Genomic DNA, 23,443 nt, shown 5'->3' on the forward strand with positions numbered 1-23,443 from the left:
AAGAAGGTGGAGGGAGTAAAATTAGAGAGGCGTGAAATAGTCTTCCCATCTAGGAGACCATGAATATCTCAGCATCTGTCCAATGGGGACACATGTGAAGACATGAAAGCACTCTCTGTACTACCAGAGATTATTATTGGTTATTGTTTTAGTAAATGGACTGAAGAAGAATGAGATATAAACATTCAATTCAATGATGATAGGTCCTCTGATTAATTTCAGAAAAATAAAATTCTCACTTTGGGGTAGAGGAAAGCAGAGATCTGAACAAGGAATGGGGACATGTGGGTTTTAGTCTGGCCTCTGTGACTTAACAGTTGAGTGATCACAAAAAATTCACTCAATTTCTGAGTCTCAGAATACTCATACCATTTGTCATGCTTTGGGCTACAAGCAACAGAAAACTTCAACCAACTACAGAAACATAGGGGAAGGTCCAGAGGTAGATGCAATTAAGCCTCAGCAGCTCAACAATACCACCCAGGCTCTAGATCCTTCCATTGTTCTACTCCGCCACCCCCAGTAGACTTCATTATCAGGTTAGTAGCAAAATCATCACAGCAGTTCCAAGAGCCGCTTTCAGGTACAGAAATATCCAAACCGAGTCTTTCCTTCAAAGTAAAGAAAACTTTCCTAGAGGCATCCAGCCAATTTACTCTCACTTCTGATTGGCCAAATCTAAGTCATGTATCTGTTCCTGAACCAATCATTGAGAAGGGGAATTGGGGTTATCATGACTGACTGAGACAAATCATATCTATGCCATAAACTGGATATATTTATAGGATATGACCTTCCTCTGAGGCACGTGGAGGTAGAAGTAGATACCAAAATAAAATTGAGGATTTTTAGAAGGAAGAAAGAGTAAAATGAATGTCTTCTACAATGGATCTGTTAAATGGAGACAATACTATCACATACAAGGTACGTGTGATTATCAAATGAAAAGACTAGATATTCTTTTGAAGTCCTGCAGAATGTAAAAGCTATGAGGTGAACAATGACCGCCTCAAAGGATATTGTTTTGGGACTTCATCCAGCAATATTGGACATTAGCCCAAAGCCTGCGATGTGGCTGGGTTCAAATTTCCCTTTCACACTACAGTCTAGAGTATGAATGGGTGATCTCGAGTTTCCTTTTAAACTGTCTCCATCCTTAATTCACCTTGTTGTGATTTCATCAAAAGTCAAGAAAACAGCCTCGAGCTGTGGTTATTTAGATTTTCAGCTATAGAGAAGTTTTTCTTTTTCTCGTCTCAATTTTTCAAAATTGTAGATTCTGGCTTGAATCTATTACATTTCACTGTGTTCTTAGAAGAAAATTGTTGTTTCCCTTAAGAGAAATTCATCTGCCTCAAATTTGTGAATCTTGAGCAGGCCAGCATAGAGTTACTTGGCATTCTCTCTTCCTTCATCTTGTGTCTTTAAGCAGCTCTAAACCTAGACCTAAAGTGTTGTCATACCTTTAAGTCCTATCAGTCCCAGGAACTTATTTTCATAGTCATGGCCCCTTGAGGTTTTGGAGAAACATCCAGAAAAGAGAGGCCCACCTGGCTCAAAGAATATTAGGTGAATGCCAATTGTTACTTCTCTGGCTAAGCACAAATGGGCATATTTTGACCAAGAATTATATGTCGCAAACCCTCCCTCTATGGCAACTTTTAATGATAATGATGAGGAGGAGGAGGAGGAGGAAGATGACATTTTATTGAGCATTTAAAATATGTCCAATACTATGCCAGGTGATTAAATGTTTTATTTCCTTTAATCTGTGCAGAAAACCTATGGGTTTGGAATTATTACTATCCTCCATTTTATGGATAAGATAAACTGAGGCTTAGATTTAACAAGCAACTTTTCAAAGATCAAACAATTTTCTTCAGTTTTAACCTTCCTTCTTTTCACCCCAACCATCACCACAACAGTCTCCAGTCTGGTGGGGCCTGGGCTGTCATTAAAGGAGACTGGAGAAGTGACAACTGACCTGGATTCAAATCAACATCTTGGTAGCAAGAGCATCATTTGGTCCTACTGCCAGATCAGCATCAGCAAAGCCTCCATTGCCACAACCTTCTCTAAGATTAATAACCCTTTTATATATGTACAAAGGCAGGCAAAGCTGATCTATGCCACTAGAAGTCAGGTGAAGGTTGCCCTTGGGAAGGGAGTGGCTGGAAGGAGGCAGGAAGGGACTTTTGGGGACCTCTCTTTCTATATCTGGATGCTGGTTCCATGGGCGTGTTCAGCTCTGAATGTGCTTTCTTCAACCAACTGCTTAAAAATTAAACAGACTGTGTAAGTCAAGGCACCCTATAATATGTTGTTCTCAAAAAAGGGAGAAGCCTTGATTCTACCTTAGCCAAGCACATCATTGAGCCTTTCCCAGCCGGCTGCAGAAGTCCTCAGACCCCCATCAGGAATCTCTTAGGCTCAGGCCAATCATGGATTCCAAAGGAGGTTTCTGAGGCTCCCACCTGCTCCCCACGCCAATTCCTCTCACTGCAGCCTGTGCAGTGTCTCTCCAGCCTCACTTGAGCACTCCATCCCCGGGGCCAACTCTTCCGCTGCTCTTCTCTTCTCAGAGCAAGCAAGGACTTCCAAGATAAAGAATCCTCCCCCTTGTCGCAGAGCAGGCCTCCTGCCTGCACCCACAAAAGTCAGTCCCAGGGATAACAGATGAGGAGAGAGCTCCCTGGCTGGAACCTGAGGGGGCTGAGAAGTGAATTTCTACTGCAGGTTGCCCCTGCCCTCTCAGAAAGGTATAGCTTTGTCCTATTTACAAGACCACAGTGATCAAGACTCCCCACCTTGCTTTCCCGCTGGTGCCAAATGTCTGACAATTCCCATTAAGGAAATGCTGCCTTGGAAGCAAGGTGAGGCTGCTTGGAATCAAGTAGCAATCCTCTCGACTTTGTTTGCTTCCTCTGCACGTGACCCAGTGTGATAGGAGGAACACATGTCTATTTAAAACAAATTAAATATGACTCCAAGCTCCCATCTGCCCAGGTGGCTGGGAATTTCCATCTCAGCCACTCTGGGAAGGACTTGCCCTCCTCCAGGCCCCACAAGAACCAGAACTTGGGCAGTACCCGGAAAACTGGTGCCCATCTCTCATCTTCCTTCCATCGTGGCTGTCTTCAGGACTCTCCAATGGCTGCTGCTTCTGAGTCAGGCCTGAGTCCTGTTCCCTAAATGCCCTGTGCAGCATCTCCCCGTGAGGACCTGCCAGGGACCTGGGCTAGACCCTGCTATTCGAGGGACCTGCGGCTCTGCCCTTTCTCAGTTGAAGGTCAAACTCGGTCTCCTTCCTCCCTGCAGTTCCCTTTTCCTCCCTGCCCGGGTGCAGCCCCTTTTCTGCCTCTTCTCCTCCCTCCAGCAACAACCCTCCATGAGCTCAGGTTTTCATGAGCCGAGCAAGAAGCAAGGCCGACTTCAGGTAAGCTCCACTGCACCCAACCACAGAAACACCCTTGGAGTGGGAAGTGCCAAGTCCTTTCTACCTCTTTAGAAGAGGGGTGGAGGGAAGGAAGACAAACACTCCAAAAGAACCAATCAGAGAAGGAAAAACAAAGACAAAACACACAGAAAATGATAAAAAAAAGAATTCCTTTAACGGGGTAATGTATTGCCACAATCACCTCCTCAGCACTGTTTGCAAAATTACCCTTTCAGGAGTTGCTCCTTAGGGCAGCCAGAGCCCAGCCCTGTCTCCCGTCCACGGAGGCCAGGCGGGGCGAGGGCAGTTACACCGCACCACAGCGGGCCTGGGTCTTTCCATCTTCTCGCCAAAAGAGATTAAGTGACCCCCAACAAGCCTAAAATAATCTTCTATGGCAGCAACAGCAAAACTGCCATTACTGTCTGAGTACAAATATGTGGGGTTTGAGGGGCTGGTAGAAAGACAAAGTAGAAATTTCAGGAAATGGTCTGAAAAACCTTAAGGCAGAGGGGACTGGGGAGCAGGGAAAGTGAGTGTGTCAAGCTCCAGGAACATTCCTACGGTGGAAGGGCCTGGTGGGGCACAATGCATTTCATCCAGCTGAGAAGGAATTTACACACACACACACACACACACACACTCACACGCAGACACACACACACCGTATCCGTGCCTCCTCCCTTGGCCCACATGAAGAGAATATTCTACTCACCTTTTTTTGTTGGCTGCATTTTCCAGGGCCCCAGAACACAGAAAAGATAAAAATAACTCCTTTTAACATGGCAATTTATTGCCACAATCAGCTTCTCAGCATCGTTTGCAAAGTTACCCTCTGGGAATTGTTCTTAATAGGGCAGCAGAGCCCAGCCCTGTCTCTTCTCCACTGAGGCCACGTGTAGGTGAGCGTGAGCTACCCTCCACCGTATCGGGCCTGGGTCTTTCCACCTTCTTGCCAAAAGAGATTAAGTGACCACCAACAAACCTAAAATATTCTCCCTGGCCCTCACCCCACAAGCTTTCCAAGGTGGTTGGGGCCTGATCACTGGAATGGTGCTGGGGCAGTGTCTGAGCAATGGGATTTGGAGTTCCACAGGCCTGGGTTCAAATCCCAATGTCTTCTCCTTACTGGCAGCCTGGCCCTGAGCAGGTGACTCTCTATGCCTCTGCTCCCTCCTCTATAATGAGCAATAACTCGTGGGGTTGCCATGGGAGCAGAGTGGTTGCCATGTGGCTGGCCTGGCATTCACCCTTGGCCATGGGTACTCTTTATTAAACAGCTGCTGCAGGAGGCAGAGTGGAAACCATTCACACCCTGGTTTCCAGTGCCCACCGCTTTCTAGCTGTGTGACAGTGGGTGGGTTACCTAACCTCTCTGAACTTGGTGCACTTATCTGCAAAATGGGGATGCACCTACTTGGCGCAGTAGTTACAAGGGGTGAGGACTGCGTGTATACAGTAGACACTGGGGTACCCTGCCAGATACCCTAGATGGCTTTTGCTCTCTCTGCGTGCCCCTCATCCAGCTTCATTGTGCTTTTGCATCCAAGAGCCACAACTGCTGGGAGGACTGCCCTCAAACCACTGGAGCCTTTGGCCTCACCCAGAGGCTCAGATCATTCTCCGTGGGATTTGCCCAAAATCCCTCCCTTGTTTGGTTTCCCTATGCTGCTACCTCTACTCCTTTGCTCCTTTGCTTCCCCTGGGAGCACATCCTTAATAAAATAATTGCGTTCAAATAAAACACTCACTTCTGGGGAGTTGGGCCTAAGATTATGAGACATCCTGTATCTTGGATATGGGTTCTTGGATACCCCACAGCTCTTCCCACCAGACACGTTCAAAATAGAATTTAACATCTTCCCCTCCCAGCCTTGTTTTTCGCGTGGTTCCCATCTTAACTTCCCAAGCCACACATCTGCCACTCAAATCCCTCACCCTGTCACCCACAATCCCACAAGGGACTGACCACAAAGTCCTACTATTATGGGGCCCTTAAATAATTTTCCTGATTATTTCCACCTCCTTGTCTCTCCTACCACTGTGGAATCTAAGCCCCCCTAACTGCTGTCTTGGCCCCATCTGGACTTGTCCCCATCCAAATCCCACTCTGCAGTAGAGGAGCCTCCTGAAGCTTCTCCTTAGCTTATTACTCTCCTGCTGAAGCCCTCACTTCTAGGATAAAGCTCCATCTTCTTAGCTCTTTGTGATCTGGCTCTTGAATCTCACCAACCCACTTTCTCTAAATTCTTCCTCCTCCACCAGTCTTAAAAGATCGACCTCATGGGCCAGGCAGCCTTGAGTGCCCTCCGCCCCCTCCACTTTAATTCGGTGTCACCTGGTCATCCTTCAGAACTGAGCTCAAACGTCACTATGAGAGCAATCAGAAGTGGTGGGTTCTCTGCTGGGCGCACACAAATGATCAATTCCTGAGACACTGGGATTTCAAAGAGAGGAAGAGTTTATTGCTAGGCATGAAGCAGGAGATCAAATGGCCTTTCGGCCTAAAAATCTGAACTCCAGTGACTCTGATAGTGTTATAGGATCAAAAGATGGGCAGGTTTTAGGATAGTGAGTACAATGGCTCGAGATGATGACGGTAGAGATGACCTTATCATCGCACCTGCACAGATTGATTGCATGGTTCGTCACAGAAGGTATGTGAGAAAACGGCAGCTTTAATACGATCATGAGTGTGAGTTTTAATATTGTAATGAGGTATAAGTCACACAGGGTAAAGTTTAAGCTGCTGTGCATGTCAGGCAGGCCTCTTTTACTTAGATTCAGCCTCCTTTAGCAAGATAGTTTAGGAATTGGGGTGGGTTAGTCCTGGGCTGATTCAAGTTCTTTCATTAATAAACATTAAGGTTTGTCTTTTGTCATCATAAGACTCTAAAGGTGAAAAACAGGATAAGGGGGTACAAATGTGGCCAGTCACAAGGTTTTCACAGTCACAAGATAAAGGTTATAGCGTTATACAATCATTATCAAAGATCAAGAAGGCTGGGTTACAGTTCAGTAATTTCAGGTAGTTCCCTCTGGCTTTTCTAATATGCTAGATAATAAAAGAAATATTTCTAAAATGATTCAGTATTCATAATCATCTGTTAATTTCTAACTTGTTGGTTATCCTACCTCCAGGAAGCTTCCCAGGTTCCCCAGTATGTGTCTCCCTCTTTGCCTTTCCAAGTTTGGGAACCCCATCTGGTTATCTGTTTGTGCCCCAACTCATCTATGAGTTCCTTAAGAGAAGTGAACTGCTTTGTGTTTATCTCACTGTCATGAAAGGCTAATTGGAGTCAAGTTTGCAGACTACAGCATTTTATTAGGGAAACCAAAGTTTTGCTTCGGCAAAGGAAGCCAGACTGGAAGTCACTTCAGGGTTCTAGGGATGGCAAATGACTTTTATAGACATAAAAAGGAAGCTAACTTAACTCCAACTGATTGTTTGAGGGTTTGTCCATAAGGGTGGGTTTAGGGGAGGTGGGCTTTATTTTGCTTTGGGGCTTTGATTGGCTATTTGGGTCAGCTACCGTGGTGGAACACATCTAAACAGATGTAATCCTGGGCAAAATCACATGGCAATTTACATATAATTCACCTGATATTGCATGTAATTGGCCTATGCATGCAGAATCCAATCTCTGGGTATTTGATTTTAATGTTGAAGCCATATCACTGAGAAACATCCCTCAACTGATGTTTCCATTCTCCCTTCTTACTGGAGGTCTCAGTACTGGCAGTGTCCCACCAAAAGGGGCAGGGGTGGGATGGGAATGAGGAGATGACAGACGTGGAAGGATTATGGGCTGGAAATTAGATGTATACTCTGCTTTGATTGCACGAGGACTTGACCAGGACCAGACTGGGCTGGGGGCAAAGGTGTCCTTGTGATGCCTCTGGGTCTGCTCAGCTGGGTCGGGAAGGCTGCTCTACCCAAAGCCTGGAGATGGTGGAACCTCGGAGCTGTGAAGAGATCAGGCATGAGTCAAGAGGGGTGATATTCTATGGGAAAACAACATAGAGCAGAGACTGGGAGTCCAGCAGCAGCAGGAATCAGGGCGAGTGGCAGCCAGAGGAAACATGAGTTGCCTCAAGAATTCTGGGAGGAATATATGGTTGCCGATCACACATGGACAGACTTTTGAGGCAATTGTAATACAATACAAAGGAACAAGTTGATACCAGCACATTGAAGGTCTTGGGGGTCCTAGACCGATCTTCAAGTTATAGAAAACTTCCCAAGCTGTGGATACCCATCTAACTGGTAGCACCCTCCACCCTGCCACTGCCTCCAATCTTGGTCCCTTTGGGACCACTAAACACTTCCCATAACCTTTGTCCCTTCTGGGACCACCCAGCATTTCCTATTACTCTCAATCCTTCTGGGGCCACCCAACATTTCCCATCATCCACACCATCCTGAGACTACCCAGCTCCTCCCCTTCCCATGGCACCTGCAGTGAAAGGCTTTTGGGCAGCCTCGGTGCATGGCCAACCATCCCAGAGTCAGGCAGAGAATCTGGAGCTGGGAGTGCAGATTGGACCCAGCACAGGTAGGCCCAAAGACCGTACTCAGTCTCCTGCACAAACAGGCATAATCATATTTTAGTAAGTTGTACCCAGATAGCATGACATCCTAGTCTCATTTACTGCACTCCAAATACCAAGCACATTTCTGGCTGCATCACACTTCGCTTCACCAGCCTCCATGGTGCTAGACAGATGCTGGCACGATGCTGAAGGTGGTCACCATGAGCCCAAACACCCCTGGGCTTGGCTTACATTTTCTGTCTGGCATCTAGGAAAAGCACCTAGCAGATCAGCTATCTTGGCGGTAACACTTCTGAGGACCCAGAAGTGACACTTTAAAGCAGTTGTGCTCTGAAGTAGTTTGGAATATGCAGCAAACCTCACAAAAAGCATTTTCAGCTTCCTGTCATTCCCAAACACCAGTACTCTACAAACTGCACAAAACTGGCTCTGATCACTAGGCACAAAGGTAGATGCAGGGGCTTCACCCCCAGAGATTCCGATTTCATGTGCCTTGGGTGATTTCATGTGCCTATAGTAGTAGAAAACTCCCCACGTGGTCCTGATATGCAGCCAGGCATGAACCCCTCTGACTTAAAAACAACATCAGAGAGAAAGAGCCGCACTTGAGTCTGTTGCTACCGAGACATCAGTTTTGAGTGGGCAAGGATCTTTGAAAACAAGGTGATACGATGCAACAACTCATATTAACGTTTCATAAAGTGCTTTCTTTTATGGGTGGCAATTTAACAGTCCACTTGTTGGAGACATAACTGTTTGTTATCTTCCTGTAGGAAGGATTTTTGATGGAAGGAAAGTCTATCTGCCCACTCCACCCTCAGCCATTTAGGCATTTGATTTGCGGTTGCACCACCTCATTAATCTTAACTGGGATAATTAATAATGAAACCTGTGTGGAGGAAAGGTTTCTTCATGTTCTCTCTGTATGAGCCTTGCCAAAACAGGTACGGTCATTCTAAAGGGAGACCTAGCATTTAGACTGATTTCATCATTAAAGTATAGGAGAAACAATCAAGTCTCTGTTTAGTGTTTTGTCTAAAGCTGTCAGGCCTCCTCACCGCCGCCACGGGGTTGTTAACCAGACTTGGATTGGAAGGTTACCCATCTCCGCTGCTGCGCAACCCAGTTTAATTAACACCTACCCTTCAATCCCAGACATCCTTTTAAACTGGCTGCTATTGGCCCAGATATACTTTTACACCTGTCTTAGCAATTCTGAGAGAGATGCTTTGAAGAGCCTTTTCAAAATCCCTTGTTAATGATCTGGTAATTATTGTGGTGACTTTTCAATGAGGTGTGGAGTGCTCAGCGAACTTGTGGGCCAAGAGAAACCCAAGGTGCCTTGGAAGAGGATGCAGCAAAGGGGAAGGGGAAACAACTCTGAACCTGGGTCTGCCCCAAAGGAAAGGGGCAGCCTTATCTGGACAGAGAAGAGGTTCTGCCTGGGCCAGGCAGGGCCATGAGGAGCCGCTGTTGGCAGGTGAGCCCTCCCTGAAGTCCGGCAACCAGCATGATATAGAATCTAGGGAAACTGCACAACTGATCCCTAAATTCCCACCTGCACCAGAGCAGATAATGCCCAGTCCCACGGCTGGCTCCAAGAAGGGGCCACAATCTGTGCACAGATTACACGTCTGTCCTCAGTCCCCCTCAGTTGAGCGCCTCTCTTCACCTTCATGTTAAGCTTCAGAAAAAGAATTCTAAGAGCAAAAGGAACTCTTGATGCAGGGATCCCTCAGCCCCCTCAGCCCTCAATCTCCAGCTTCCTTGACCATACCAGCTGGTGCTGTATCCTCAGGTGGCAGATGAAAACATCCCAGATAACTAGAAATACTGCCATAATCCTTTTCTGCTGGCAACACCCTCCCCTACCAGTGTCTCACCCTATCTGATACATGCAGCTGCACATCAAAGGAGAACAGTGCATCAATACCTTACAATCTATCATACCAAGTCAACAAGCCCCTTTGTTAGTGTTGTCTTGTTGGCACAATTTTTCCTTCCAAAAGACAGCTCCCTAAGGGGGGAGCCAAGCCACTTTGCCACACAGATGCAGACCCTGGTGTCGGTGGTTCCCTTCTGCTTCCTCCCCACTTTCTCTGCCCTAATAAATCTGTTTCTGCAATTTGACTAGCTGTCTCGTGTGGAATCCTTAACGACTCCATGCCTAACACTTCACAACCCACATCCCTTTTAAACAGAGCTGCCGTCCATGGAGAGGCCTGCACAGAGCTGCTGCTGCTGCTGCTCTCCCAGCACTCCTGCCTTCCCATCTGCCGCGTAGCAACTGGGTCTGCCTAGAAGCTGTGGGCCACCCATCTCCAAGCAACTCCAACACCCTGCTTCCACTTATCAAAGTAAAATGAGCACCTGATGACCGAGAACAGAGTGTAGGATCTCTAGCATTCAAGCCTCTTGTCAAAGGCAGTTACAAGATGGATGGAGGCGTTGTTACTGGCGCAAGTTCTTTGAACATCTCTGCTGTTCCTCTCTCTCCCCACCTCCCCAGATGACAACGCTAGTGGAGGAATGAAGTGCCGGCCCCAAGGGCCAATTTGGTCATGGGTTCTCATGGGGCAGAGAGTAGCATTGAGTGCAAGCACCCCCCCCCCCTCTTTTATCAATGTGACAGCAGACCCAGGAAGGAGATGTAACATGCTCAGGATTAAAACCCCACCAGCTAATGACCAGGCTGAGCCTGGAACCAGCCCCCCTAGGATGTTCTGCCTTCCAGAGCTTTTCCACCAGTGTCCACCAGGAGACCAAGGTGTCTTCATATTTGCACATTCTGACTTGGTCTGTTCTCCCCCAGCTAACCCAGCAGATGGGTGGTCTGAGATTTCCTTCTCTGTTGCTTTGGAGAAACCAGGAAGCAGACACCCCAGGCATGACACTTTTTCCAGAGGAAAGAGCTCTTTCTCTTCCAGTCTCTCCTCTTGGGAAGAGACTTCCATGTGTTTAGGAGCAATACTGCAAGCCCGTGGCCCTCAGAGTGTGGTCCCCAGACCAGCAGCTGCATCCACATCACCTGGGAACTTGTTAGAGATACAGATGCTCAGGTCCCAACCTAGACCTGCTCAGAAATACTGGGGTGGAGCTTTTACTAGCCCTCCAGGGGATTTTAATGCACACGAAAGTCTGGAAAGGCATTGCTGGGAGCCATTTGTGAAGGTCAAAGGGGGTGCTGCAGAGACGAAAACCAGGGCCCTGTAATGAAGAAGGGCCTGGTTACCTGGTGGGGTGTCCCACAATGAAATGGGGAGTAGGAGTTGGGGACAGAACTGTCTTACCCTGCATGAATGAAAAGAAAGGTTTTTGAGGTTTCCTGAGGAAGCCTAGAGATGAAGGAAGTAAGAGGGTAAGGCCGGGCTCTGTGTGGGAAAAGGCAGGAGAGTGAGCCCCTGTGACCTGCCACAGGCACTTGGGCAGGTAGAGTATAACAATTGACGTTCTGTGGAATGCCATGCCCTATGCCATGAGACCTCTCCCTGAACTGTACAAAGCTTCAGTAGAGATTAAACAAACAATACAAGAGTTTGGGCCATATAATCCTTACAGAGTCCACGAGGGATTAAATGCTACATGGTGATTTTGATGCCATGCTAAGCAGAAAACTCCATAAATATAATCGTAGTGGCTGCATACCATTTCCTAACGGGAAAAATCTAGTTCCCTTAACTTCTTTTTTACTTGTAGACATTTGGGTCATTCTCAATTTTTAGCTACCAAAACCAGCAAATGATAAACATCTCTGGGCTAAAAACTTTTTCTGTATTTATGATTATGTCCTTGGAATGCAAATTTGCCAAAGCTGAATATTCAAATCAGATGCAAAGTTCTAGAGAATAGAAATTTTACCTGAGATTGGCGGTGGGGGCAAGAGAAGGGAGAATTTATCCAGGGCACTGATTTACATGATCAAGAACAGGAAAGAGTTTTGTCTTGTTTCTAGAGAATTATAAAGTTTCCAAGAGTAGAGCCAGAGAATTTCTGATGTATGAGGAGAAGGCAGAGAGGGGTTTCTCAATCAAGATCAAAGCCTGTTAGAGAGCTAAAGGTGTTTGGAGTGGCAGCCAGAGGGGCAGCAGTCTCAGGGCTGACAGAGAGTTGTAGCATATATTTGATTGCAAGAGTCAGAGATCCAATTCAGGCTAATTTAAAGGAAGACTGTTTCTTTTAGCTCATAATCTGGTAAGAACAGAGGTGGTGCAGACTTCAAGCCTAGCTGGATTTAGGGACTCAAATGATGATGTCAGGCCTTTCTGTGTATCTCTCAGCTGCTGCTGTTGGCCTGTTCAGTGTGCAGGGAAAGGAGGGAGGGGTGGGGGTGGGTGTCACATGAGAGTGGAGGGGAGGGGTGAAGAATTGCAGACAGTGCTGTCTCCCTTCATCCAGCCAGTGATTCCAGAGGAAAGAGTTCATTCTCTTACACCTTCATGTATCAAATCCCACTGGGATTGGCTGGCTTGGGTCTCATGCTTGTTACCTGGAATCACTATGGCTAAGTGGTTGGAGTACCATTAGTGGCCAGGCCAGGGTCACATGCCTGTCACTGAAACCAGGGGGGCAGGTTTGAAACTGTTATGTATTCCATAAAAGCCATGTCCCTTTTCCTGATCCAGTCTTGCAGGGGAAGCCATGTTTCTTTTAATCTTGATTCAGTATTGTGAGGTGAAATCTTTGGATTGCTCCCAGGGAGATGTGGTACACCCAATTGTATGAACTTTTGATTAGCTGGAGCTGTGACTCCACCAATTCAAGGCAGGTCTTGATTAGTTTACTGGAGTCCTTTAAAAGAGAAAACAATTTGGGAAAGCTCAGAGCCGACAGAGATGCAGACATTTGGATATGCTTGGAGTGCTGACCAAGAGAGCAGTTGCCTAGACACAAACTTTTGGAGATGCAGAGCCTAGCAGACATTGCCATGTGCCTTTCCATTTGACAGATGTTGGCCTTTCTTGAGTCAAGGTATCTTTCTCTGGATGCCCTAGTTTGGACATTTTTACAGCCTTAGAACTATAAACCTGTAACTTAATAAATTCCCTTTTTAAAAGCTGTTTCATTTCTGGTATATTGCATTCTGACAGCATTAGCAAACGAAAATAGTAGCCTCACCAGAAACATGGAATCAATGTATAATGGATACCCAAGAGACAAGGACGCCCTTTGCAGAAGAAAATGGAGAAGGGACATAGGGCAGATGAAATAAGAGATATTTACCCTGGCGGCTACGATGGAACCACCACAACATATTTACCCTGAGTCCAGATACAGCCTCCAAATCCTTTTCAATACAGCAATCAGGTAAAACATGTGCCATTTTGAAACTTAAAACAAGATGCCAGATCATTGATGAGTAAGGGACTAAAATAGGCCATATCTAAGAAAGGAGTAGGTAACAGGGGTGGGAGGGTGGGTAGTTCCAAATAATGCGTTTTCTCCCCATTACCATCACTCAAAAGCGAATTGCGAGTAGGCAGTCTGGAGATCTCCGGGCTTCAATTGTCCATAGGGGTTTGACTTCAGGACAGGTCAGATTCCTCCCACCTGTGCCTTAACCTCTTGGTCAACAACCAGCCAGCATGGGTAAGCCCTGCTAGGCTGAGGTGAACGTGGCTGGGACCATGGGCACAATTCCAGGATAGCATTGGATTCTTCTGTGGAGGGCTTCGTGGCCCACATCTACAAAATGGAATGGGTAGAGCAAACCCAGACACAATCAAGATAGAGACTGCCATCTGGGAATGCCAGCATGGGTGGCAAGGCTAGGCAAGCTGCCCTGGGTGGTCCTGGCACATGGCTTTGAGAAGGCCAGTGGAGATTTCAACGCCTATGAAAAACTGACAAAGTTCTGCCTGTACTAGGGAATATGACCCAACACTGGACCAAAGTGATGGTGGAAATTGGCAAAAGGAGGAGAGAAAGGGGATATTGGCCCCATTAAAGTGTGTGATGTCGAACCAGACCCAATCCATCGAAGAAAGAGTGGGAGCAAGGAGTAGGGACCTAAATTCCGAGTGGACGATTGTGGAGCATGCAGACATTCTCGGCCCCAGCAACCAATCCTCCACCCTGTAAATCAAGTTAGAAGTATGATTCCAGCTATTATAAGGCTCATGATTTCCCTCTTCTTCCTTAATAAATTAGAATGGTTCTTTGCTCGCTTTTTGTAACTAGTCCTCATTTTAAAAGTGCAGCTATAAAGCCTTGCAAAGAACTTAGGGAGGTACCATGATAGATGTCCAGTTGCCCAAGGGATTTGGCTTCCAGCTCCAGTTTTGCAGCTGACCAGAATGTGATCTCTGGCAAGGGCTGACTCCCTCTCCGGACCTTAGCTCCCCAATCTATAAAATGAGAAGTTTGGACTAGGTAGTCTCTGGGATCCCTTTCAGATCTCACAGCTACGGGATTTCAGGTTTGCTTGATTGCCAGGGATGGCTCCAAGGTAAACAGGATTTTAGCTTCTTTTAAGTGAAGAACTGTCCTCTCTCTTTATTTCCCACATAGAATGATGAAATCTTGCAGGTAAAAACACACCAATTTCCACAGGAGTGCAGGACAGAGGAGGAGTCATAAGTCTGTGTTCCTAAAGGAAGTGCTTTCCAGAACTCAAAGTGTTAGCCACACTCACTGAACATTTGCCCTGTGCAGGCACTGAGCAGATTGTTCCTCAACAATGATCTCACTTAACCCTCTCAACAGTGTAGCTACCATGCCCTTTTCACATACAAGGAAACTGAGACAGCAGCATATCAAAGCCAGGTCTTCCCAGCTCTGAAGGCCATGCAAATAGTCACAACTCTCTCAAATTTCAAATTCTGGGAACTTTAATAGAAATAGTGAGAATGAATAGACCAATAGGTGACCTCATCACGAAGAAAATAGCAAGCAGCACACCTGCATGACTGAGCACGCCTGGGCAAAGCACAGATGCTCTGCAAGCATGCGGGGGGTCAGGAGATGTAGAAAGTGGTGAGAAGGCATTAAGGACATCGCTAAATGCATTCCAGAGTGCCTGGCTCTCTCAAAATGGGCCTCTGCTTCCCTCATCTCTTTTCTATCTCTGCAAATGGAATGCCAATTATTTCATTTGATGGGCCTTTGAGGCAGTTTAGAAACATCATGAAGTAAATATTTATGATCCTTGTTAGTGGCTAATGGGACACATTCAGTAGCCTTGGTTATGATGACCCAGCTCTGTTTCCCAGGTTTGCTACATTAAAATTCTCAGAATTCACAATTAAAAATGCTAAATGACATTTTAACATTTTAAATTTTTATAAGAAGGTAGGGACAAGAATCACAAAATATCACTTGTTTTCAGGGTTATCTTCCCAAAGATATTACTTTAGTAACGCACAAAGGAATAGAAATGCACATTACCAAATTACAAAAAAAAAAAAAAAAAAAAGAATAGATTCAGTTAGGTTCATCCAATAGACACTAGCCCTAGAAAGAAGTATTTCACAACAGTCATTTCACAGAAACCACTCTGCTTTCCCTAACAGTGTAGTTTAGTCATTATTCCTGGTTCTCTCTCTTTCCAAAACCTCTCCAAGTAATTGTAAATACATTCTTTTGAAATCCATCAATGCCCCAGGTATATCGGGAGTGCCAGGCTGGCTGCCAAGCTGAGCAGTCCTTGCCAAATCCCAGGTCCTGGCCAGCACTCACTGAGCACCCACTTTGAACCAGGCTCCGGGTGGGCCCCAGGCTGGGTCCTGCAGGCAGAGTGATGGGCAGAGCCCAGGCCCCACCGAGAAGCCTCTAGGGGAGGAGGCACACCTGTAAATGGGGAAACCATAATCCAGGGCACTGGAAGAGGCAGAAACTGAGCCCATCTGGAAAGTGGAGGAAGGCTTCATCCGTAAGGAAAAATATCCTCCAGTATTTCAGTGTGAGCGGAGTTTATGAATTGAGGACCGAGCGCAGGTAGATGCGGTTGGAGAGCTCAGAGATGCCGACCACCGGACCCTTCCGCAGCCCAGCCGTCCTGCACCTGCTTCCTCATCAGTAAAACAGGTCAACAGCTGTGTGATGTGGGCGTGATGGCGGCATTGGTGATGTGATCAAGATCAAGGTTGTCAGTCCAAGTTTGAGCCTTGGTTCCACCACTGTATGAGCGTGTACAGTGACCTAATCACTTTGAGTCTCATTTTACCTAATCTTTAAAATGACCAGAGTCATCTCTTTCTCACAAGACGGTGGTGAGGATGCACCGTACACACTTGGCACAACGAGACACGCAGACACCTTCGTCCGTGAAGATATCAACGCCAGCCCACAAAAGGGGCTTGCTCAGCAGGGGGTTCTGTCTCCTTTGCATTCTTTCACACAGGTGACATGCAGGTACCATTTTCCTCCTCCTAGTTCTCTCTTAGACACTCTCTATCTCTCCATCACAGCCCGGCTTCATATTTCCTTTAAAAGTCTTTGCTGAAACCTTACCAGATGCCCAATGCGATGTTTGCATCATTGGAAACAAAAGAAATTCAAGCAGTGGCCCATGCTCACCATGCAGGCAGGGGAGCCACATGAAAACAATTAATGCACCAGACAGAATTAAATCTGAGCAACATCTTAAGCTGGCAACAGTAGGCTTGTTCAAAGCAGTCCATGATTAATTGCTAAATGAACTGCGTGGTCTGTAATTGCTGCCAGAAGTCTATGGAGGCAAATTTCCCCTCAGACCACAATGGCCAAGAAGAGTAAATGTCCACACCCTGGACATCTGATTGAGACTCTCTGGGAGTGGGGGGATCACTGAGCGTGTGGAGGTGGAGGGTAAGGGTCTTTTCGGGTTGAGGGGCTTCCAGACTTCCCCACCAGCGTGTGGTAGCAGAGGCCCAGCAGAGGCCCAGCTCTTCAGCTGCTCTTGCAACCAGTTCTCAATTTCCCTGTCTGGGGTTCAGGATTTCTCAGGGAAGCAGGAGAAAAGCCTTCTTCTCCCCACTTCCTAACTCCCCCGTTGCCCCACCCCCACCTAAAACAAATATCTCAGTCGCCACCAGGGGCTCGGATATATACAGTTGAGCCACTGATTTCTAACCCCTTCTTTTTTTCTGTCCTATGTTTATGGTTCTTGCTTGTTTCTCAGTTTTCAACGTGTGGTGATACTTTCTTAATTCCACCTACATAAGAAGAGAGGACTAATGAATTACTGTACTCATTGCACTCTGAGGTTGTTGGATGAAAGGAATTCAAATAACCCAGAAAGATCTCTCTTTCCCCCCCTCCCCCCGCTATTACATCAATAGTCAGTATAAGGAAACATTAGCTAATACCAGTAAGGGATGGAGGAAATAAAGAGAATGAAATTACTATGCCTCATTACTAATAATTTTCTTTGAAGTCCTCAATTTTTGTTTTCTTACAATATAGTCCATGTGGAAATAGTCACTGTCCTTGTTATATGAACAAAACAGAGGTTTGTCAAAGCCTTCCATTCATGTTATAAAAATCACAGGACATAGGGGAAATAGCAGGGGCCTCATTTGCTTTTCTTCCTTAAAACTGATATAAGGAAGCTCTGGGCTCATCTGGAACATTCTTCATAGCAATTCAGCCTGTGTCACCTCATGCTCCTCAGAGTTGCTTGGCATCAGGGCTTTTGATATCATTTCAGCCTTCCAGGCCAAGCTCTGGCGGGCCACGTGGCTCCCCAGCTGGCCTCCTCAGCCAACCCTGGGCAGGGTAAGGACAGGTGGGCAGCCGCTGGCCCACAGGCTGGCAGGGACTGCCTTAGTCTTGCTGCTATGGAACTGGTGTGATCCCATCCACCTGGGGCCCCTAAGCTGCTGCCCACATGCTGTCTGCGGAGTTAAATCAGATTACTGAATTCATTCATTCTATTGTCAGCTATTTATTGAGCCCCTACTGTAAGACATGTACTGTTTCACTGAACGAAACAGATAAGGTCTCTGCTTTCAGGGAGCAGGCATTCTAATAAAGGAAGAGCGAGAACAAACAAATAAGGAAAAACATGCAGTAGGTCAGCTGATGATAAGCACTTAGAAGCAGAACACCGTGTAAAGGGGAGGAGGGGGTTGGGATGGTGGTGGCGGAAAGGCCTCTCGGAGGAGACGATATCTGAGCAGAGAGCTGAGGAAGCAAGGGGCCAAGCAAGTCAGATATCTGAAAGAAGTGTTCCTAGCAAAGGAAGTGGCATGTGCAAAGGCTCAGGGCATTCAAGGAACAGCAAGGAAGCAGTATGCCTGGAACAGCGCAGGGGAGGGGAAGGGACGGTGGTAGGAAATGGATCAGAGAGGTGGCTGGGAGCCACAACTTCTGAACAGGTCTCTGCCTGTAGCTCGGGCAGAGTTCTTAACCATTAGCCAGGCTCACTTAATGTGGGGAGACTTTCATATACCAACCTTTTTTTTTTCTTTTTTGCACAAGTAACACTTGCAAACTTTAGAGAATATGAAAAATGCAGAAAAGAATAATGAGGATGCAGAAAAGTAAAGGTACCAGGCAGCCGGGATTAGAATTGTTTCCTCCCGTTTTCCAGCTTTTGTATAATGCTGTAATACGTTTACAATACATGTCTTTAAAAAAAAAGAAAAGCAACTCAACTGAAAGGTTTTTTCTCAAAATGAAGTAGAATTGCATCATACACTCCTTTAATTATGCACAGACTTTGGGACCCATCCCCCCACCCCTTGCCCCATGAGATGAGATGCCTCTATCTCCCCTAAAAACAAGAACATTTGAATCGCAAGACTTAATTGAAATCTGGCTTTGCCACTTGTTACTGTGGGGCATCAGGTAGGTTGTTCACCCTCTCAGAGTCTCAGTTTTCTCATTGTAACATCAGCATCACATCCACCTGATTTTTATGAAGAGTACTGTGTGTGCAGTTTCACGTAGAAAGTACTAAATACATGGTAGCTAACAAAAACGTTACTAAATAGGTGAATTCGCTCATTCAACAAATATTTACTGAGTCTCTGCTCTGTGCCAGGCACTGCACTCTTTCTGGGGCTGGTAACACAGCAGTAAACAAGACAGAAAATGATTTACTTGTTATTTTCTCTTCCCCAATTCTACCTGTCCAAAAACATAGCAAATCGATCTGGAGAGCACAGGAGCTGTGTAATTACCCCCATGAATGAGGGCAAGATGGCTGAGTCTTTGGCATGTGCTGAAAAACTGAGCAGAATTTAGGTTGCTGAGGTGCAGTTCTAAGGTACACAAATTTTCGTGGACTACTTGTTCTCCGAGTAGATCCCTGTCTTCTCCCTTCTTTGCTGCCTGTCCAGCTGCAAACACAGGCCAGACTCGGGAAACTCCCACCTCTGGCTGAAACCTTGGAGAGTGTCACCCACCTTCCAGGACGCTGGCCTGGCTCAAAACGCACCTCTTGAAGACTGGGCTCTCTCAGGCCTCAGGATCACCTGACACCCCTGTCCTTGGGTTTTTCATTAACCATAGGGCTGAGACTAAGCAAACTGTTAAGCTACATCAGGCAGAGGATTCTGTTCCTAGCACACAAGGCTAAAAGGAGAAGTAATTTTTAATAAAAATGCAAAAATTCACACTGCCTTCTTTGATCGTACTTTACAGGTAGGAAAGCCAAGGAGGCTTGAGCAAGAGGAGAGTCCCATGGCCTCCCAGGGAGAAATTAACCCTTTATGAAGAAGCCACTACTTCTTCATAGTGGCTGGACTATGCTGGACTAGCCTAGGCTGGACTCAGAGTAACTACACGTGAGCACCACTACAGACAGAGGGACACTGGGTTGCATGCATTTATTAGCACATCATCCCGGCAAGACAGGAATCACTGACCCCAGTGTTCAGAGTGGGAGACCAAGTCAAGTCAGAATGAATTACCTGTCCAGCTGAAAAGAGGCCAGGGCAGTTTGGAACCTGTATTTCGAAGCTGCTACATTGTGAGGCTTTTACAACATCCTCACAGATTTTTTTACTTGTTGTTAGAAAACAATGGACAAAAGCTTCCAGAAATGCAATCGGCCAGGATACCTAGCAATGTAGCCTGTTTTAGTTCATTGGAGTTGCTGAAATGCATCATATCAGAAATGGCTTTTAACAAGCTCACAAGTTTTACTAGATTACAAGCTTACAGTTCTGAGGCCGTGAAAATGTCCAAATCAAGACATCAACAGGCACCTGGTAAGGCACATAGTGGCTCCTGCTGGTCTGTCTCTTCTAGGTTTCCTTGCTTTCAGCTTCTGACGGCTTGGTCTGAGGTCTACTTCCTGAGCTTCTATGTGTGTCTGTCTCAGCTTTTCTCTCTGCAGACGCTTCACAAAGGTCAGCTGGCTTGGAAAGAGGGCCGTTTTGTCCACACCTTGTGTCAGCTCCTCCACAACTCCCCTTTCTCAGACTCAGACGTAGTGTTCATGGATGAGATGGCTTTAAATCGGAGGGGTCATTCCCTTAGAGAGTAGCCAATGAATTTTCCCCCCCAAAGTAAGAGGCTGAATTACTAGGAAAGAATGCTTTTTAATATAGATCTGATCTGGGTACATTATTTGTGACAGCCCTCCATCCACTTTAATATCCTAACAGGAATGAATTACCCCATAATACGTAGTCTACAGGCAAATCTTTCATAAACGCACGTTCACTTGACCTACCAGTTGCCGACCCGGCTTCGGACGAGGAGCAAAAGCCCCACTCGGGACACTCAGCCGCACAACTATAGGGCTCATATTCCCACCAGTCACTCGCCACCCCAAACTCCACAGAGTTCTCGAAATTTCTCTCAGGGTTCACGTGCCATGAGAAGAATACCAAGTGGGTCTATAATATCGGAGACGCATTAAAAACCAGTCCAAATCTCCAGGTTTGAGATTTTAAGAGACACTATAGAATGGCAGAAAGAACTAGTGGCCCCGAGTTCGGGTTCTGGCTCGTGGGGTGGTGGCCTTGGAAGCCTTTTCCTCTTTCAATCAGTTTCCCCTTCTGCAAACCGAGGAGGGGGGCAGATGAACACTAAGTGCGACATTGCAGGATCCCGGCAGGCGTGACCAGGGGACGGTCTCAGGGTTCTTCACACCCTGCAAGTCTCCCTCGGAGGACGCAACTCGCCAACGGCGCCTACCCTGCTCCCATCCTGACTCGGTCCGTGCAGCCGCGGCAGGCTTCCCCCACCCGCACGCACCTCGCCCCGGCGACCAGCCCCTCCCCCGGCCCTGGTCCGGCCCACACCTCTGTTTCGGAGTCCCACCCACGCACTCCGCCCCGCACCCCCTCCAGGCAGCAAGCTGGCGTGTCCCGCGATTCCGCCCCCACTACCCGCCCGGGTGCTTGGAACCCGCCCCACCGCCAGTCCCAGAACCCAGGCGAGAGGAGGGCGGGGCGGGGCGGGGCGGAGAGGAGAGGGCACGCGGGAGGCGGAGCCGAACCGGGGAATCCTGCTCTGGCGAGCGCCGGGCCCCGCAGAGCAATCCGGCCGTCCGAGGGTCCCGGGCGCCGGGGACCGCGGGGAACCCCAGCTGCAGCGCCCGTCGGGAGGGAGCCCGCGCCGAGCGAGCCGCAGCCTCCGCCTCCGCGCCGCCCACGCGGACTGGGCTGGCAGGCGCCCACAGCGCTCTCACTCCTCTTGGCCGCCGGCTACCCTCGATCCTGCCGTCCGCTCTCCGGCTAGTCGCCCGCGCGCCATGCAGCCGCCGCCGCCGCCGCCGCCGCCACCGCCAGCCCCGCGCGCGTAGGCGCCCGCCACAGGCCATGCTGCCCCTGCTCGCCGCGCTGCTGGCCGCCGCCTGCCCGCTGCCCGTTGCTCGCGGCGGGGCCGCGGACGCGCCAGGCCTCCTCGGGGCACCCCTTAACGCCTCCGTCAACGCGTCGTCCCTGGAAGAGCCCGCCGCCCCGCGGCTGCTGGCCTCGGCGGCCCCCGGGTCCCCCGAGCGCCCGGGCCCGGAGGAGGCGGTGGCGGCGCCGTGCAACATCAGCGTGCAGCGGCAGATGCTGAGCTCGCTGCTTGTGCGCTGGGGCCGCCCGCGGGGCTTCCAGTGCGACCTGCTGCTCTTCTCCACCAACGCGCACGGCCGCGCCTTCTTCGCCGCCGCCTTCCACCGAGTCGGGCCGCCGCTGCTCATCGAGCACCTGGGGTTGGCGGCGGGCGGCGCGCAGCAGGACCTGCGCCTCTGCGTGGGCTGCGGCTGGGTGCGTGGCCGCCGCCCCGGCCGCCTCCGGCCCGCGGGCGCCACCGCCGGGGCGCCCACCGCGCTGCCCGCCTACCCCGCTGCCGAGCCCCCCGGGCCGCTGTGGCTGCAGGGGGAGCCGCTCCATTTCTGCTGCCTGGACTTCAGCCTGGAGGAGCTGCAGGGCGAGCCGGGCTGGCGGCTTAACCGCAAGCCCATCGAGTCCACGCTGGTGGCCTGCTTCATGACCCTGGTCATCGTCGTGTGGAGCGTGGCCGCCCTCATCTGGCCGGTGCCCATCATCGCCGGTTTCCTGCCCAACGGCATGGAGCAGCGCCGGACCACCGCCAGCGCCGCCGCGGCCGCCCCCGCCGCAGTGCCCGCCGGGACCACCGCGGCCGCCGCGGCCGCCGCTGCTGCAGCCGCCGCTGCCGCTGCCGTCACCTCGGGGGCGGCGACCAAGTGACCCGCCCCACTTCTCCCTGCGTCCTCCCTGTGTTCGCGCTCTCGGGTGCCTTTCCCGCCGGGAGACTCGGCAGGTGTGCTTCGTGCTGTAGTGACCGTTAGTTGTTCTTCCGGGGAAGGGGCCGCTGGAGAGACCCCGGCGTGTTTGGAAAGCGAGGTGTGCGCTGCGCCTCTGGTTCTGTAAAGCAGGATGCAAGCCCTCGGACTGAGGGGTGGGATCCGCAGCTTTGAAGACTGGAGGCAGATGGGGCCCTTTCCCCTTCATTGCATCCCTCTCTCCTCCCCCCTCCCCGCACCCACAGTGCCCTATATTCATGGCAGAAAATGACCAAATCCTGTGTATTTGTTTTATATATTTAATAACTGTTTTAAATGAAAGTTTTAGTAACAAAACAAAAAAAAAGATCAAATTGCTATTGCTGTAGTAAGAGACGTTCTTTGTATCTGAACATAGTTGTATTTGAAGTTTGTTGGGTTTTTAAAATTTCATTTTAAAAGGTCGGGTGGGGGGCATGGTAAGGATTTAACACCGGTATATTATTGTCGCTGAAAATGAACTTTAATGAAGCTTTTCCAAGTCGATCTATCCAGTGACGTGGCCTGGTGGGCATTTCTTCTTGTACTTCTGTGTTTTTTTTTTGGCTTTTAATACAGACATTTTCCTCCAGAGATGCGTATGTACCTTTTTCTTTATTTGACTTTGGAAAAGGAATCCAAGAACCATTAGACATTCCTCTGAGAGGGATGGGAGAGAATCTCCAGAAAGTTAGAGAGAAGCTAGTTCTGTCTTTCTTACCTAATTGGGAGAGGTGGGAGTTGGAAACATATTAATTACTGTAATTGTGGTTATTTGCCTCCGACCACGCGGCCCCCAGCAC

General features: G+C 48.5%; 1 protein-coding gene across 1 annotated transcript; it reads left to right on the forward strand.

Annotated features, from left to right (window-relative positions):
• The first annotated feature begins 21,684 nt into the window (after positions 1–21,684).
• TMEM158 (transmembrane protein 158) lies at positions 21,685–23,234 on the forward strand. Its single transcript, XM_077130385.1, has one exon. The coding sequence runs from the start codon at positions 21,685–21,687 to the stop codon at positions 22,564–22,566; it is 882 nt and encodes a 293-aa protein (XP_076986500.1). The 3' UTR covers positions 22,567–23,234.
• The last annotated feature ends 209 nt before the right edge of the window (positions 23,235–23,443 follow it).

This window comes from Tamandua tetradactyla, chromosome 15 (genome assembly GCF_023851605.1).
Source record: "Tamandua tetradactyla isolate mTamTet1 chromosome 15, mTamTet1.pri, whole genome shotgun sequence".
Taxonomy (NCBI): domain Eukaryota; kingdom Metazoa; phylum Chordata; class Mammalia; order Pilosa; family Myrmecophagidae; genus Tamandua; species Tamandua tetradactyla.